The following is an 18,420-nucleotide window of genomic DNA, read 5'->3' as shown; positions in this document are numbered from 1 at the left end:
TAGAAGCCTTTTCTGCCTTTTTAACCTTCTAAACAATTCTTAAAAAAAATAAACATTTACGTGGTGTTGATTTGAACAGAGTAATCTAATTGGAAGTGACAGAGGCATCCATGAGATACAAATAAGTGCTGAACGGTCTACCTTATCAACCCCATTGGACATATCCTTATTTCTGAATAAATCATACTTGAGAATCTAGAGCAATGGTTTTTCAATGTTTTCAACACTGAGGGTCCCTTTTAATATCAAAATTACCATTCCCCACATTATCTTTTAATTAGGAAATACACACCGAAAAAAGCCACTTTGGACTTGTAATTAATTTAAGTGAATATGTTTTATTTAGCTACAACAGCATAGATTTCAAAAAAGAAGAAATCTTCGTTTTGTTTCACTCTTTTTTTGTTTGTTTTGTTTCATTCTTTGTTTTGTTTCATTCTTTTTTTTCCCTTTTTTTGAACAGCAGATGACCAGATACCTTAGATAATTTTTAGAAGTTTTCTATAGTTATAATCTCTGGCTGGATCAGACTGAATAAAAAGAAAAACTAAAAATTTAAAGTGCTTATATGCTTCATCCAATAAAAGTTATAGAAAATGATATATTAAGTAATTATTAACTATGAAGCTGCTTTAATTCTACTTTTTGAAAATTTTGCAATTAAATATTTTTGCTTAGGTGATATATAAAATCTCTAAAAATAAGAGAAGAAAAAAGGTTGCATTTCCTTTGGGTGCGCACTTCAGATATATGCCCTTCATCTGAGAATTTTTCTTTGATTTAAGCCTTGCTCTTGCTAAGCATCTATTCCTTCAATCAGAGGAATGAGTTTTGTCTTATTAATAATCAAATGAATGACTTCATTAGTAAGTTTGAAAGAATTCTTTAAATTATTTTTCCTTGGAACTTCTAAGTCCTTCTGACTTAGGTGGTTGTCTAAGCAATTCAGTACCTTTATCAGATAGAGCAGGTAGGGAAACAGCACAGGTTGAAATTACCTATACCAGGATATTTGGTATAGCCAGTGAAAATACTCTAGGATACAAGGCAAGCATTTCTGAGGCTCCAACTCTTCTCTTTTTGATAATGCTTTACATTGTGTGTGTAGAACTTTATAAATGGGGATTTTTAAAAAACATTTATTTTTTATTGTTATTTATTTATTTATTTATTTATATTTTTGGCTGTTCCAGGTCCTAGTTGTGGCATGTGGGGTCTTTTGTTGTGGCGTACGGGCTCTTTGTTGCAGCGTGTGGGCTTCTCTCTAGTTGTGGTGTGTGGATTTTCTCTTCTCTAGTTGTGGCACGCGGGCTCCGGGCACATGGGCTCTGTAGTTGTGGCACACGGGCTCTGGAGCATGTAGGCTTTGTAGTTTTCAGCATATGGCCTCTCTAATTGAGGCGTGCAGGCTCAGTAGCTGTGGCATGCAAGCCTAGTTGCCCTGTGGCATGTGGGATCTTAGTTCCCTGACCAGGGATTGAACCTGTGTTCCCTGCATTGCAGGATGGATTCTTTACCACTGGACCACCAGGGAAGTCCCTATAGCTGATTTTTAAGAATATGTTCTCCCAATGTTTTTGCACTTTCTTGATTTTGCCAGTAGCTCTGAGGTACAATATGGGGGGGAAAATCACACATGGCCCCCAACCATCTAACTCACCAAGAATCAGTTTGCTCCCTAAGCTCACGTCTAATGTAACGAAATATTTTGTGGTAGCAGAGTCAGTGTGATTCCATAGTTATAATCTTCAGATTGTGTGAATATGACTCAAATGGAGTTTAGGGACGTAGAAAAAAATACCTTGTAATTTTTCATTTCACAACTCAGTAAGTGGAAAATTAGGACACAGAAGAGGGGATTTTCCTACAATCCCTCCTCTACTCTGCATTTGTTTAGGAACAATTTTAGGTAAAATTATAAATTAGAAGTGATTTGGCTTTATTTCTCTTTTTTGTTGCTCTTTTTCTTGATTTTGTTGGAGCTCTACTTTAGTTCAGATATACAGAACACTACTGGGCTCCCATGCATCTTCTATTAGAAACCAAGTCACTCACTATGCTGGCTGTGATTGACAGCTTTTACGGCTTTAAAGCCCTGATATTAACCATCCCCAAAGAAAGAATGTGAAGGGTGGGTCTAAATGAAAAGGAATGTGTTCCTAACATGTTGCAGCACTTTTGAACAGCCTCCCAAACTCACACCACATAAATAACAACATTCATAAGGATTATCCAGCATAAGCCTACTATATACTTTTTCCAACCTCTAATACATTACCAAATCATTCTTTAAGCCCAACTCAAAATCTGGGTCTCCTAATAAACCTTTTATAATTAACCTCAGAGCATTCCCCATCCCTGTGAAGTGTATTATTTCTAGCGCTCCATAATCCTTCCACATACATAATTTGCTCTGCGTGGGCTGCAGACAGGGCAAAGAGGTGAATGGATAGCAAAGATGCCTTAATGCTGGTTCCACAATTATATGAAATGGTGTAATCTGTGTAAATGTCAGTTTGTTTAGTTCTTGGTTCATACTGTCTTTCTGCTGCTATAGCTCTTAAATAACAAAGGTGCCTAACTTTGTGCATTTCACGGTCCAATTAAATGGCAGTTTTGTTTGGGTGTTAGTAAATATTTGCTAATGTTGATGACAATGAGAGCTATGTTAATAAGATAACACACTTCAATTTCCAAGAGGGGAAAAAAGACACTCAGTTTTTCAAGCGTCTGCTTAAAGGTAGCATAGCAAATGACCTGCCACCACTGTGTTGAAAACTCACAGATGGAATTCTTTTGTTGGTATGTTACATGTGACCATGACCTGTATACAAAGATCACTGAGCACCACACACTTTGAACGGTGTTTTTCTGTTGCTGTGGCACGTATTCATGCGTTTGTCCTCTAGCTCACCTCTGTAGAATTGGAGAAGAGACAGTATAGCTATCTGATCAGAAGTGGGGCGAGCCTGCGTCAATGGAGGACTAAGAAGTTGATGCAGTGGTCAGTCTGGAATTGTGCCTGATATTCACACTCAAATTCTAACTGAGCTACCCGACCACAAATCAGACAAAAGCTTACAGCATAAAAAGACTGGAAATGGTTGAGAAACATACGATAAAAACTGGATCATTTAAAAAAAATATTTGAATCTCTACCAGTTATCACCCAAATTATTTTTCATTTTATTGTAGTGAGTGGCTCCCCCCATTCTTACAGTGTTAAGAGTTGGTAGTGAGTCGATATTTCTGAAAATTAACAAAACACCATTTGATCCGTTAAGAAACACTAAAATTTTATACTCAGGAATTTCAAAAGAATAAAGGAAAAGTGCAAAAAAATTTTAAAACACACAAAAAACTGCTGGGTTTAACAATAAGCATAGAGTTAACCAAGTAGTTAACCACTGGCTCGCCACCACAAAAATGCATTTGTTTATATAAAGAATGCATAGCTCACAATTTACAAAGAATAAAATATAACGAGTCTTTATTGTAATTCCATTTAATCAGTGATTCTCACAGAATCAGTTGTTAATTGATTTTTGTATCTCTTGCCAATTCTGGTTGCAATTGACAGATGAGTATAGTTAAGATATGAATATTGGTTGACATTTTCACTTAAGTAAATGGGTAAAAGGAAAATGAAATATTAAAAACACGTTGAAACGTCACTCATTCATCAATAACATGAATGATTTCTCTGCTAAGTAGGATAATATTTTTTGACAACTAGAAGAATATTTATTCAGCTTTTTGTGCTATGCACAATGTAAACGCTACAGAAATGACACGATTTTAATTTGCAGTATTCACATTTTTTCCATTGCTTTTCCACTGCATAATCTACAAAACAATAAATTGATAGCCCTGGTGTGTGGCGTTTACCAACTTCTGTGCAGTAAATAACCCCACATGGCTGGTAAGTTAATATAATTTTATGTCAATGTAATATTTATGGGAATAACTCAAAGTCCAAAATAAACACGCAAGAGGAAGCAAAAGAGCTCTTATGATAACCATCAAAACAGTGTAAAACAATATTTTTAGAATTTCACTGTTTTGACGATTATGATGACGTATTTAAGATCATTTAAAAATCAAAATGGAGTAACTATGGTTCAGGCAGACAAAATGGAGCCAGGTCACCACTGTGGATGTAGTTTTAGACACATTGTCACATCACCTAGAACTTGAATTTTCTCTAAACTGTATCAAACTCAAGGACAGCACCAGCCATTTTCAAAACAATATCTGCTAGCTGCTAGCTGCAAACTTGTAGTTTCAAAGTCCCACCCCCACCTCTGCAACTATGTAATCATTTCCGATCCAACCAATCCTTGCTTAAGAAGCATCCTTACTTCTTACCAGCTCCAATCATAATTATTGACAAACAGTTTATGTAATCTTGCAGCTTCTGCCTTTATAAGCCTCCCCCATTTTGTAGTCCTGGGGAAACACAATTCAAGTGCTTTCTAAATCTGTTGTCTCCTAGGCTGCAGTCTTAAGAAACCCCAAATAAATGTCTATTTCAATCAGGTCTCCATTTCTGAAATTTTGGTTAACAGTTACAACCGATATTTTCACCCATATGTCCTCAAACCTTTGGAAAAATGAACGCAGGTCATATAGTACTCTGACACACACTCCTTTACACAGGCATGGTTCCATTATTCAAGAATTCTAAGGTAATTGATTTTGCTAGTCTATACAAAACACAATTTTGAAACTTGGAGAACTAATTGATTACCAAGAATAACCATAAAAATAATGTTAAAAAAAATCTTTGCATATGGCAAATATGCATATAATACTTTGGCAAGCATCTTGTGGTTTTGTAAACATTACGTATACACTATAAAGGTAGTCTTCATTCAAAGCAAGATCATATATGATATATTATAAATGTTTTTACTTTTTAGGCAATACAAATAAAAGCTGTACAATGAAAACCCTTGAATTAACGATTTTACTTTATACTTAGAAAATTAAATGATTTCATTTTCTACCTAGAAAATTAAATCACAGACATATAGATTTCTGCAAGGGTTAAAATCAAGTCTAGATTAAGAACTGCAAATCAGAGAAGAAAAAGGTTCCACTGAGCAGGTCCTTTGAGGCTTCTACAGAAAGGTAAAAGTGCATAGTTAAGAGTGCAGGCACTGGAATGAAGCTGGCCAGGATTTGAACGTGGTTCTGCAACTTACTAACAATAGGACCCTGGAAAAGTCACTAACCTTCTCTGAATTCCAGTTCCTTCATGTGCAAATTTAAGATTAAAAGTAATAGCCATTAAAAGTATTAATGCATGTATAGTATAGCTGTAACCATTTTTTTTTTTTTAATCTCACATTTCTTTTACTATTTGAAAGGAAACCCACTCTTCTCATGAGGTCGCAATGAATCTGTTTCTTAACTGGAAACTTTAAGAGATGCTAACTGGAACAGTAGCAATTGGTTTTTTAATACCTATTCTTATTTATTACTTGTTTGCTCTCTGTGCTGCGGGCCTAAGCCGAGCACAGGCCTCCACGCTGTGATGCTGTACCTTTTTTCCTTTCCTTATCCCATATTCTGAGTATATATGTATACATTTTCAGTGCAGTCGACTGCATTATCTTCATTCTCCCTCCTTTCCTTCCCCCTCCTTCCCTCCCTCTCTGACTTTCAAGCCTCAAGTTACTATCCATTTCTTCTAGTAAATTGTGGTTGATAAATATTATAGAAAAATTTCCAGAAATATCTGTGTTAACACTTATTTCTCTGTCCTGGTATTTACACAAAAGTCACACTTTACTGATGTTCTGATGGTGCCTAGAATTGAGGAAAATAAGTTCAAAAGACATCAAACACCTGCTGTGACTATTTCCCATAAATCCTATGTTGGAGTGCACTCATAAAAGCTCTCACGTTTCCATTAGGATGGTCTACAAGAGAGCTCTACAAATGGCCAATGCTCATGAGCCCACAGATATTTTTAAAGCCTGATGTGGTCAATCAAAGGCGCGGCGGCTGCCAAGACGCCCTCTTCTCTGCAGCTCTGAAGCACTTCCTGCAGGGAAGTGGGCCTGGCTGGGAGGTGCCACAATGCCCAGCCTGATGCCCTCAGTCATAACAAAGTCAGCAGCTCTTCTTCCCCGCTCCTTTGACTCTAAAAAGAAAATACCACTCAGGAAAAGACTAAGTGGTTCAGCTTCAGAAACACCTAAGAGGACAAAATTCTGACTGTCTGCCCTGCAATTTAAACGCAAAGGAAAGAGTTAGCCAATACAGCTTATTTACTTTGAACCCAACCCATGTAATATTTACTGAGCGTCTCTCATTTGAAATGGAATCTATGTGCTATTTTATTCATTAGCAGCATATTATACTATATTTTCTGAATTGGATGCAAACAGGAGATGTTTTCAGAAGTCTGAGAAGTAATGCTAGAATGAGGAAGATTGTTAATGCTGTCTTCAACAATAATTAGGGGAAACAATATGATATAATAATACAAAAGTACAGGATCCAGAGTCACACTGACATAAAGACCAAAAGCTGGCCCTACTACATATTAGTTTTGTGATTCTGGGCAGCTGCCTAAAATCAGTGTCAGATGCTTCATAGGTTATGCTAGTTAAGTAAGATAACACACATAAAATGTAAGTACAGTCCCTAGCACTGAATGTGTAATGAAAGTTCAATAAATGCCAGTTAGTACTACTGTGATTATTATTCTGAACCCTTATGACTTTTTAGGACTAATGCCAGCAAGAGTGGAGACTATACTTTGGACATTCTTATTCCCATAGTGGTTGTGTTGAATCTCATGATATCCTCTGGATAACGTTCCGCTGCCTAGACCAGGAGTAGCAAACAGGTAGTTAGTAAACTGAATACAGCCTCACGAAGAATCTGATTGGATTAGACAGACATTATTGTTACCATTAAGTCTCATGCCTTTCAGGGAGGTATACTCTAGATATGCCATGCCTTTGTGTCATACATCTGGATGCTTTCTTGCAGTTCTATGACTTGCCTGGATCTGAAGATATTTGGATTTGCATCTCTAATCTAGACCTTTTCCAGACTTCTCTCCCACTCTACCAAAACCACAACTATCATAGGTCTCTTTCCTCTGGAGAGCTGTTCTCTGCATAGGTAGTTTTCCAGAATAACTGTTAATAAAATTTGTGTTGTCCCTCATTGGAACCATCATCATCATCATAGCTAACACTTCTTGAGCACTTACTAAACAGCAAGTACAATGTAAAGCATTTTGCCTGTATCACTCATTTAAGCCACCATTAAACTTATAATGTAGGTACTATTTTTTATTGGTATTTTCAGATGAGGAAACTAAACAACAGAGATATTACATTACTTGCCTCTGAGTAGACAATCTTTGATGACTCTAGATATTACATTTTTAACTAGTAGATAGACTAGATAGGCCACCTATATGTGGATTTTAATAGATATCCCAAAGGAATCATCCCAAAGCAATTACATTCATGGTGGGAATTTCAATCATGTGGTAGAAGATATTTTAGGACAGAAAAGCCTCTTAAAACATACTGCCTAAATGCCTGAACATTCTATTGACAAGTAGGGTTGCCCCTACCAATATTTAAACACAATTAGCACATAAAGGAGACAAATGTAGGTATTCAGTTTTATAAATAACATTCCATGGCATCAAATGACTATGCATTTAAAACATATGCCAGATAAATCATTCCTTCCAAAGCATCATTCTTTCGCAGCTTTCCTTAGAAATTTTTAGTTAGAATATTCCTTTGTGGTAATGAGATGTTCCAGAGTGTTCACTTATACATTTCAGATAAAGACAGCTTTGAAGATAATTTTTTAAAACCGTAAGTATATGAATATTCTGTTTTTTCTCCATTTCACTGTCAACAGAGCAACATGCACAACTCCTTGTTCCAGCCATCATCGCTTATTTTTACTCAGTCCTTATGAAACTGTCTTTCTTACAGTTCTACTATACTGTTCTTTGAGTGCATTATCTGTTTGATCAAGACAGCCCAATATGTCATCAATTACAATAACTCACACGATTTTCTTCTTTTTGAGGGGTGGAATCTACAAACTAAAAGCACCAGATGGAATACTCTATTGGACTTGTATATAGGTATACTAATGGCACACAAGCACAAGTATTGAAAACACAAAGATGTCCGCAAATACAATACTATAAAAAACTCAAGCTAAAGAGACTATCAGAGGCATAGTATATTTGGAGAGAAAAAGGATTACCTGACTCTTATGCAATTTAAAATTCCTTAAAATCAATCTATTTTCACATTTTGAAAATGAAAAAACATGATGCAATCATGGGCAGAGCTACTTGTAAGAGAACTAAAACTAGATTGAAGATCTTCTGGCTCCTCGGCTGTGGCTTTTTCAATTACAACAAATGGAAGGAATTTGCAGTAGACTATCATTCTCACAAATTCAGCTGATACACTAGGGAAAGCAGAATCATAGCAAACCTAAATATTTTTCTTTCACAATAGCTCCCAAACACAAGCAGCTACTTCACTGATAATCAAATAAAGAAACAATATTCTACTTTAAAAACCATAGAGGAGACAAAAAGGTTATACGGGATTTACCGTATAAAGAGTGTAACAGTGTATAGTGTATTTTATAAGTACAAGAAGCAAAATTCAATGGTGATTTTTCTAGATATCTCTGTGCAGCCTAGAGCATGACACCTGGGGAAGAGATGCCTCCCTACATTTTAGGACATAGGCAATGAAGGTACGTGAAAGTATTTCAGGAAAAATTTTGACGTCACTTGGCTATCACTGTGAACAAGGGGAAGGCTCTGAATGTATATATTAAATTTAGTTCACTTAACGACCAAATTCGGCCTGGAAGTTTCTAATGTGCTGCAGGGCTCTTTTGCCTTTCCCTATTAGGAATACGATGGTAAACAAAATAGATACACAGAAGTAAACAAATACACTATAAAGTAGTTGCAAAATATGTGCTATAAAGGAAAAAGAAAAAAAGAGTGCTGAGAAAGAAAATAATGGGGATGTGAGGTCCCTTTAAGCCAAATCAAACAACAACTAAATGAACTGTATTTATGTAATGTTAGTGATCTGAGTTGGTAATGCCTTTTTTCCCCTAGCTGATTCAAAAGATGGTGAAGGTGAAGGCAACTTGGATTCTCTTTCTACTGCCTAAATAGCTGCACAGCATCCAATTAAATAGTGATGTTTCTGCCTGGGAAAGCTGTATACAAGCAAATGAAACCAGAAAGGTACAAGTACATGATAGGAATACATAACTACAGTGGGCCCCTATTTAAAACACAGTTCACCATTATACATATTCGGATATAATAACTGGTAAATCAGGATCCTGATATATCACGATGACACCCATCAAAATCATAAATTACAGAGTTAGCCTGTAAATTGGTATTTATTTCCACTAATGTCCATGTCATTATGAAGTCCTAAAACAAATGCATCTTTTTTTCTTTATGAAATTTACCTGTACTAAAAAAAGAAAACTCTTTACAAAGCTAAGTGTTATTTATCAAGTATTTAATAGTAATTGAACCAGCACCAGTCTCAATGCTGAGAAGAATATATGCTTAAGCTCTATAAATCTCCAAAAAGCTATGGTGTGTGCACAACCTTAACGTAAAACAGAATACAATAAATTTGAAGAAGGGCTAAAGAGCTATTAGACTGTAAGTTTCTACAGAACTGGATCATGTCTCATTTACTTTTATATTTCCAGCTCCTAGTACTAGTGCAGTGAATGGCAAATAGTAAGTGCTTAATAAGTGTTCATTCATGCACTTACACAAATATTTATTAAGTGCTTACTAGATACTAGGCATGCAAAGACCTAGTTCCTGCCTTTGATGAGCTTACGCTCATTCCTTTAAAACTCATTTTGAGTGCCCTGCTTAAAGGCTGAAAGTAAGGACCTGCAGATAAGGGCAATGGGAAGGTAGGGTTCACAATGATGAGAAGGCAAGGTGATCTGTTGACTAGGAGGTAGGAGGTGGAGGGACCTGATGAGTCTAACAGCACTCCGCACTTTGAGATGGAAGGGAAAACCACTGTGGGCACCTTAAGAGGATGCTGTGTGGCAGCACCCAGGCAGCTAAGTTTGAAAACACACAGTTTTGTCATTTTCTCCAAAACTTCCTCAAAGTGTTCAGATGTTCTGAATAAAAAGGAAATATGGAATGAAGGATATGGGAGGAAAATGGTTGAGTCCAGGCCTCCAAAAAAAAAAAAAAAAAGCTGAAATAATGGAGTGAATGTAAAGGGTGGAGTGGAAAGACATGTAAAGACAAGAAGTAGGTGCTATGTTGGGGGAAAACAAGAGGAGAGGATGAGGTAAAAAAGTGGGTGGGGGAGGAAGCAAGTGGAAGCAAAACAGATTATGGTCTGAGCTTGGAACGCCGAAATTTGATGTTTTGGTGATAGAGTTGTACCAGTTTGTAAAACTATCCTGGGTGAAGCTGTGGACATAAGCAGCTATATGGAGTGGAGGTAAAGGATGTGAATGGAATAGAAGACTCCAGAATAGGGATGGTCAAGGAAACATGAGGCTAATGGTTCAATGAGCCATCACATGGCTACTGACATCCTGGTTTGGTGGGAAATACTGGGATGGAAAGAAGATAGAAAGCCACTGCCATAGTTATGAATGTTGGTGAAATACTGGGAGATTCAGGCAAAGAGGATAAGTATTATGGGAGACTTGGTGAAGTTTTCCTGGAGAAAGAAATATTTGATATGAGCCTTGTAGCAGGTACAAAACTTTACAGTCAGAGGTTGAGAGGCAGAGTAGAAGACATTTCAGCCTGAAGGATGCTCTAAGTAAGGTCAGAGGACGCAGCAATGGTTGACTGCCTCTGATTCATAGTACTGGATCTCTCAGATCTCTCAGATGAAATGATCTGAAAACAATTCCATATTATCTGTCAATGGCCTTTATAGTACATTCAAGTGACTATTTTCCAAATGGACCACAAACTCACATCTATTTCTTCCACTCCTAATTGTCCCAGCTACTTAACTCCCATATTTCCACTAAACTAAACTTCATAATTAATGATTCAACGGGTTCACATCTGGTGTTCAGATAGGGACATGACCTCGTATAATAGACCTGCAACTGGTTCCAGGTCTGGTCTCACAAGGCCAGACTAATTGGTTCTTTTCCAACATAAGGAGATGCAGAGAGTCAGAGACTGGGGATGTCTTAATTCAATAGCTTATCAGAGGTGCCTTGACCTATGCTGTTTATCTTTTCCTACTTGGTCTCTGCTCTAACTTAAGATGCTATTTTGATCCTTGTTCTTAGAACCATATTATCACAGGGTAGAAAGGAGCTTTTAAGGGTCATGTGGTCCTAAGTCCTGCTCAAAGACTTCCCTAAAATTTCTATGTTCAGTTCCTACCTTAACACTTCTCCATTCTTTGAAAAATCACTGATTCAGGGATAGACTGCTATGTTTGTTTTTGCTACAGTTAGTTCTCAAATTAACACCGCAATGCTGAGTAGACATGATCTGTCACTGTACCTCCGAGCTGTATTTACTGCTTGTAGTTTATAATTTTGATGTGTCTCAAAGCACCTACCACAGAGACTGTAACATAAGATACACTGTGTTTGTCGAAACTGAATCCAAATTTTCAATGCATTTTAACTGCTTGGTAAAGAGAATAGATATGTTTTGGACATACTTCCACTACAAAGTTTCATGTCAAGATCTGATTTCTATTGATTTTTTTATCTCTAAGCCCACTATGAAATGTGCTGTCATTGGGGGGGAAATGACATTGGAGGAAGACTGTGACTTGGGTGCACATGGCAGTGTATTTATGCCCTGTGTATTCAGAGAGAAAAGGGAGCGAAGAAAGAAAGAAAGGAAGGAGGAGGGAAACATAGATTATAATCTCAGCCATTAGATAAATTAATAATACATCTCTGAATGTTAATTTCTACTTTTATAAAATGGGTACAATAATGGCTCCTAATCACACAACAATTTTAGGATATCAAATGAACTAAAGAATGTGAAAGTGTAAATTAGAAACTCTTATCCCTATATAAGACATCCACTACCTGTTTTCATGTGCAATTTAAAATACCTATCATTTTGCCTTTTGAGATTTCCACTTCCTAAATACTACACATTTATTTGTAGAAACACTCTGTTTCAGTGAAAATATGTGTTCCTTTGGGGAGGATGTTTCATCATACAGCTTCTCATTACTCATGTGAAGTGCCAGGAACCTTGAGAGGGTAAAAAAAAAAAAAAAAAACATTCCAGCTTCTCTGTAGCTCTCTTTTTGACAGCACTCAAGTACAGGCTGATTGGCTATAGAGCCACAGGGATTTGATGAAACAAAGCGTTCCGCAGCAATACAGCATCCAGCTGCTTCTATCTCAAGGGAAGTACAAGATATGACCTTGGTTGATCGTTGGTAAGTATGCCAGTTGCCTAGCAAAACTCAAAAGTCCAAGGTAGAAGGCATAATGCCTTTACTGATTTATATTTTGAAGTTTTAATATCATAATGTGATGTGCTGCAATTGAATAGCTTACAGAAAGCTTAGAATAGCATGGAATTTTCTACTACCATAGCTGCTGACTTGTACCACACAATTTTATCAATTCCTATATTTGCAATGATAACAAAATGTTATGTTATACAATATGCCAGTGCTTCTAAAGCAGAGTGCATCTGACATTTTAAATGTGAAAGATGAGCTCATGATGAGTGAGATTTAAATAACCGTATCTTAAAAGATCTCAGTGTGAAGCTAAATTTGGTTTCCTAATACTACACAAATTTGATAGTCATCAAAAATCCTTCTTTACTTTAAGGTAACTACTTTTATTCTTGAAAGTAGAAAAATATATTAAAGAGATAAAATTCATCAATAGCAATATTTCTAAAAATGTATGCCCACAGATTCATATGCAGATAAGACCACTGTACTTTAGCTGAAAAAATAAATAAAACATTTTATAAAAACTTGTGCATTAATTTGGGGCTAGCAAATAATCTGAAATACATTTCTGGAAACAGGAAATCTTTTAAACTATTTATCTCACATTGATTAATATGTTAAGATCTTTTATACAGCAGATATTCTAGGGAGAATTTTTGGGTTTTGATTCTTTTTTATTCTCCCACTTTTTCACCTTCTCCATAAAGTAGATATGGTGAACTAAACAGACTATTAAATCAAAAAGGTGGGACTTCCCTGGTTGCACAGTGGTTAAGAATCCGCCTGCCAATGCAGGGGACATGCATTCAATCCTTGGTCTAGGAAGATCCCACATACCAAGGAGCAAATAACCCGGTGCGCCACGGCTACTGAAGCTCCCGCGCCTAGAGCCTAAGCTCCACAGCAGGAGAAGCCACTGCACTCAGAAGCCCACACACTGCAACGAAGAGTAGCCCCTGCTCTCTGCAACCAGAGAAAGCCCGCGTGGCAGCAACAAAGACCCAATGCAGCCAAAAATAAATAAATAAATAAATAAAGCTTAATGCAACACTCTAAATCAACTATACTCTAATAAAAATGCTTAAAAAAATCAAAAAGGCACTTTTTATTAAATCAATCATTTATCTTTAAAAATCATGAAAAATCTCTGCCAGATTTCATCTAATACAAAGTTAAATCAGCAATTTAGTAAACTAACCATTGCCAACTACCGCATTTAATAAATGGTGAGTTGAAAATTTCAATAACTTTTTGGGCATCACAAAATATGTCTGTTTTCCTTAACAGGAAAAATAACACCTGTTGGACATAGCTCTTAAAAACTTTTTCCGTTAGCTGAAGTATTGCATGGTTTAACTGATGATGCTATTTGCTTACATAAACACAATCTGAACTACAGTTATCATTTTAGTTTAAATTTAAAACGTCTTTGTTGTGGGATGTATAAATATTAACTGAAATAAAAATTAATAAATATCTAAATTAATCTATCACTCTAAAATTTCAACAAATCAAATTATTTTCAGTTTTTAGAGCACCTTACCATTTTTTGCCATTATAATACAGACTTGCCCTGACAGTGTACATAAAATTTTGTGTTCTGCTTTTCTTAACATTATCTCATGTCTTCACAACTATCACGAAATTAATTAATTGTATAAGCTACCATAACTTCATGAATCATTTCCCCACTCTCAAACATGTTACCTTCCTCTTCCCTGCCCCAGCCCCCATTTTTTGGTATTACTAACATTTTCAGTTATACATTTTCCCCCATTTTTTGATGTTTCCCCCTTCAGCTAAATTCTCTACAGTACAGACTTATAGATATGAATATCATTATGGCTTTTATATTTCCAAAGTGCTTGATAAACTTCATTGCTATCAATAGCAATCTGGATGTATGGACAATTTGTATGTGACCTTCACCAGCACTTAGGTATTAGTATTTTTTTTATTGAAGGGAGGAACACTAATTTCAAGGAGATGAAATTTCCAGGATTTCATACTAATGAAATATCATCAGTATTACTTTAATCTGTGTTGTTATTACTACTGTTGTTCAATGCTCCTAAATACTTGCTAATCATATTTCCTATCATGTAGATTACCTTTTGGGGGTGTGTATCTTAGTTTATATAAAAATTTACGTGTTTTTTTATATGCTATTTAGACAATAATGCTTTACCGTATTAACTGCAATCTTTTTTTTTTCCAACATAGATTATTTTACTCTTAGTTTGGGCTTTTGGGGGGATCAGATATGTTTAATATTTCTATATAAATATGTTAAGGATTTTGCAATGTGATTTTTTATGTTACTTCAAAGCTCAGATAATCTTACCAAATGTCTAACGAATATGAAGCTTCCCCCGTGATTTGATTTTTAAAAATATTTGTCTACTTAGTCCATCTGAAATGTATTTTGGCATATGTCGTGACGTGTATCTAAATTCTTCAAACTCTAATAATGAAACCATTTATTAAATACTCCTCTTTCCCATTGTTTTATAATGCTCTATTCACATACACATATATTACTCTTATCTATACTATGTTAAGATTTTCTCTATTTTCCTAGATCTAACACAGTATCAAAAATGTTAAATTATATAATTTTCTACTATTACTTGATATCTGGAGTGGCTTTTCAACATTTACAGCTTCTTTTAAAAAATACCCCTTTATTCTCATTAGCTTATTTTTCCAAATAGATTTTTATTATTTTATCACCTTCTAAGAAAATCCAATTGAGGGTTTTATTAAGATTATACTTTTAATTAATGTGGAAAGCTTTAACAGATTTACTTTTATAACCAGGAACACAACCGGTCTCTTCATTAACTCAAGTATTCTTTTCTAACTCACAATAAACCACATTTTAAAGATATGTCCAATATTATACAATTAAAGGGCAGAATGATATAATGGAAAAGGCTAAGACTATGGGGTGGGACATATAAATATGTGGACATACATGTCTGTCTAGGCTTTAATGCTGTGTGATCTTAGGCAAGATGTTTAGCTTCTCTGAGCCCCAGTTATTTCCTCTGCAAATTGAAGATAGTGGTACTTCCAGGATCGCCCTAAAGAGTAGGAATAAGGTATACAAAACTTAGATCACAGCATGTATCCAATAAATGTTAGCTATGAGAGTAATTTTCAATATAATATGTGCTTAATACTTGACATTTTACAAAGTTCTTTCATGTATATTATCTCACTTGCTCTTTGATCGTCACAAAACTTTATTAGATGATGATGTTATTACCACTGTCAGTATTAAGGCCAAATAGGTAAACCTACATCTTCTTTTGAATCAAGACACAAGCTCATTTCACATCATCACGACATATGTAAACGTATTTGAAGAGCACCTACATCACACAGTAACCTTGTTCCTAAATATTTGATGATTTTTTTTCTGTTATAATAATTGTAGTTGCCCTTTCATTATATTTTCTATTGATTTTGCTTGCTTAAAGGAATGCCGTTGGTTTTAATATATTTGTCCTGTGTTCAATAGTTTTATTGAGTTCCTTATTAACTCTTAAAAATATAGTTAATTCTCTTGGTTTTCTGCATTGTCACATTTCCAAAATAAATTCTGTTATGCAATCACATATTAATAAAATCAGCTACTTAACTGGAACATAAAAAAGAAAAAACTAAGACTAGTTATCTATCATGATATCATGATATATTAAAATCTTCCTTTTGGAAACATAAATTCAAGATTATTTAGCTATTAATAGTCAGCTGCCTTTAGCTTGTAGATTATATTACAACATTTTCTTGTCAGTCCTTCAAACCTCATAGTACCTTGTCTAACAGAAAGGGGTGATGTTACAGTGTGGCAGGAAAAGGAAAAAGAGAAAGCATACATTTTTTTTTCTTTGTGGGTTTTAAATATTATTCTTAAGGTTTAGAGAATAAACGGATGAGTAGAGAAGAGGTATAAACTGCACTCACTCGCACACTTGGGAGAGTTTTGCTGCTTTTTCATCTCAACGCATGGTTGGCTATGGTCCTCCTCACTGAACCTAGACCTTCCACTCTCAAATACATCCTCCCCACTTTTTTTTCCTCCTAGAATATCATTTCAGCTATGGGAGGATACATTTTTTTGTGCCTAAACCTGTCTTTCCCCATCTACTGTCGGAGCAGGTTGCTTCCTTTGAAAAGTAATAATAAAATGTCACTTTTTCCATTGAATCAGTTGGTCAACACTATCAAATAATCCACTACCAAAAGCAGTCTAAATAAAAGGAATCCACTGATGCCTCAAAAATCTTTCATTTTTAACTTAAACGTGCTTTGTTTTTAGCTCAATTGTAAAAACAAAACAAAACTAGTAATGAAAGTTAAAAAATGACCAAGATGATACATTTATTTTCACCATAGAAGCAGACAATCAGCTTCAGGTATGGTTTCCGTACTCACGGGGAAAGTGATTAGAAGTGGATGGATTGACACTGTCTCCACTGTCAGCACTTTCACTGCTGGAAACTTCATCATCTGATTCCCGCACAGAGGAGCAGGGTGAGGAGCCGTCAACTTCTTCAAACTTCCTCTTTAAAATTCCACTCATCGCTGCAGCGCTGTCACATGTACCTGTAACAGGAACAGGAGCAGCGAAGCATTGAAATATTTGACCGCTGGATGTGTAGCCAAGGGCTCCAGAGTCATTTTTATGTGGCTTTTTATACATGAGCTGAGCTTTCCTTTGAAAGGATCACTAAGCAGTTTTTAAAAAACATTTTCAAATGAACACATGAAATTAAATTAAATATGAGCGTTTGACCATTTGCTTACCAAAATATTCCTTTTTGTTGGCAAATTGAGAAAATCCACCTAAGTCCATAAAATTCTGTAACGAAAATAAATGCCAATGTTTCCTAAAGTCCTAAATGATTACTGGAAGGAACACAGATAAGTATGCAAAAACTTCATACTCAAGTTTTAAAATGTAAGAAACCGAATTAGCTGAGCACAATATAGTATATGAAATCAGGTCTAAATTTTAGGTAGTTTCCAGTGAAATAGTACAATAAGATGAAGTATGTCCCCACAGCACCTGGCTGCTGAAGCTATTGCCACTGTTTCAGAAGCCTCCTAAGGCTATTTACTTGCAACGTAGCACTAGTTGGATGGAAAGAGTGAGGTGTGTGGAGTAGGCAGGCTTTCTCCTAAATTCTTTTTCTTGGATGAATGGGTTTTCCCCTTCCCCTTCAGCTGCCCTTTCTCCACCTTCCCCATTTACCTTGACAGATGCATGGCCAGCTGAAGGGCATAAACTTTCCTTGCAGTGTAAGAATATTTTCGGGAATAACATATACAAATTAGCTTAGATATATGTGATGGTCTTACATTGTTGCATTAATTTAACTGAGTTGAGAGTATTACTAAATTGATTCTATGCATTCTATCTTCCATCTCATTTATGTCATCTGATTTTCACTCTCTTTTGAGTCCTTAGGTACTGCCCTCAGAAATCTCTGTGATCACCCCTTCTCTATGCAGATCCAAGATGCCAGCCGGCAGCCTGACCAGATGCCCTTAGCTGGGCCAGCTTTCCAAATTCTAACTCAGTAGTTTTCAAAGTCAGCTCCTGTGATTAGCAGCATCAACATTACCTGGGAGGGGAACTGTTAGAAATGCAAATGCTCAGGCCTCCTTCCAGAGGGTAGGGCCTAGGACTCTGCTTTATGAAACCCTCCAGGTGACTCTGACACATACTCAAATTGGAGGGCCGCTGGTCTAATTTCTAGTCTGTTCTCCAGTAGCTCCTTCCTTGGACTTTTCCTTCCTTGGGTGTATCCACACACCAGCCCTAGAGTTGTATAACCAGCACTCAATTCCTACTCAAAATCTTCTTCTGCATCCATCACTGGTGTGATTTCTAGTACAATTC

General features: G+C 35.9%; 1 protein-coding gene across 1 annotated transcript in view; it reads right to left on the bottom strand.

Annotated features, from left to right (window-relative positions):
• The window catches only part of CSRNP3 (cysteine and serine rich nuclear protein 3), a 65,882-nt gene extending 48,755 nt beyond the window's left edge, over positions 1-17,127 (bottom strand). Inside the window, exon 1 of the mRNA XM_057746708.1 lies at positions 16,950-17,127. Coding sequence (XP_057602691.1) covers positions 16,950-17,097 — 148 coding nt within the window. The 5' untranslated portion in view covers positions 17,098-17,127. The remainder of the gene's footprint in view (positions 1-16,949) is intronic.
• Between the last annotated feature and the right edge of the window lie 1,293 nt (positions 17,128-18,420).

This window comes from Hippopotamus amphibius, chromosome 8, assembly GCF_030028045.1.
Source record: "Hippopotamus amphibius kiboko isolate mHipAmp2 chromosome 8, mHipAmp2.hap2, whole genome shotgun sequence".
In the NCBI taxonomy this organism is placed as follows: domain Eukaryota; kingdom Metazoa; phylum Chordata; class Mammalia; order Artiodactyla; family Hippopotamidae; genus Hippopotamus; species Hippopotamus amphibius.
The sequence above is the reverse complement of the archived record's forward strand: the minus strand, read 5'-3'. Positions and strand labels throughout refer to the sequence as shown.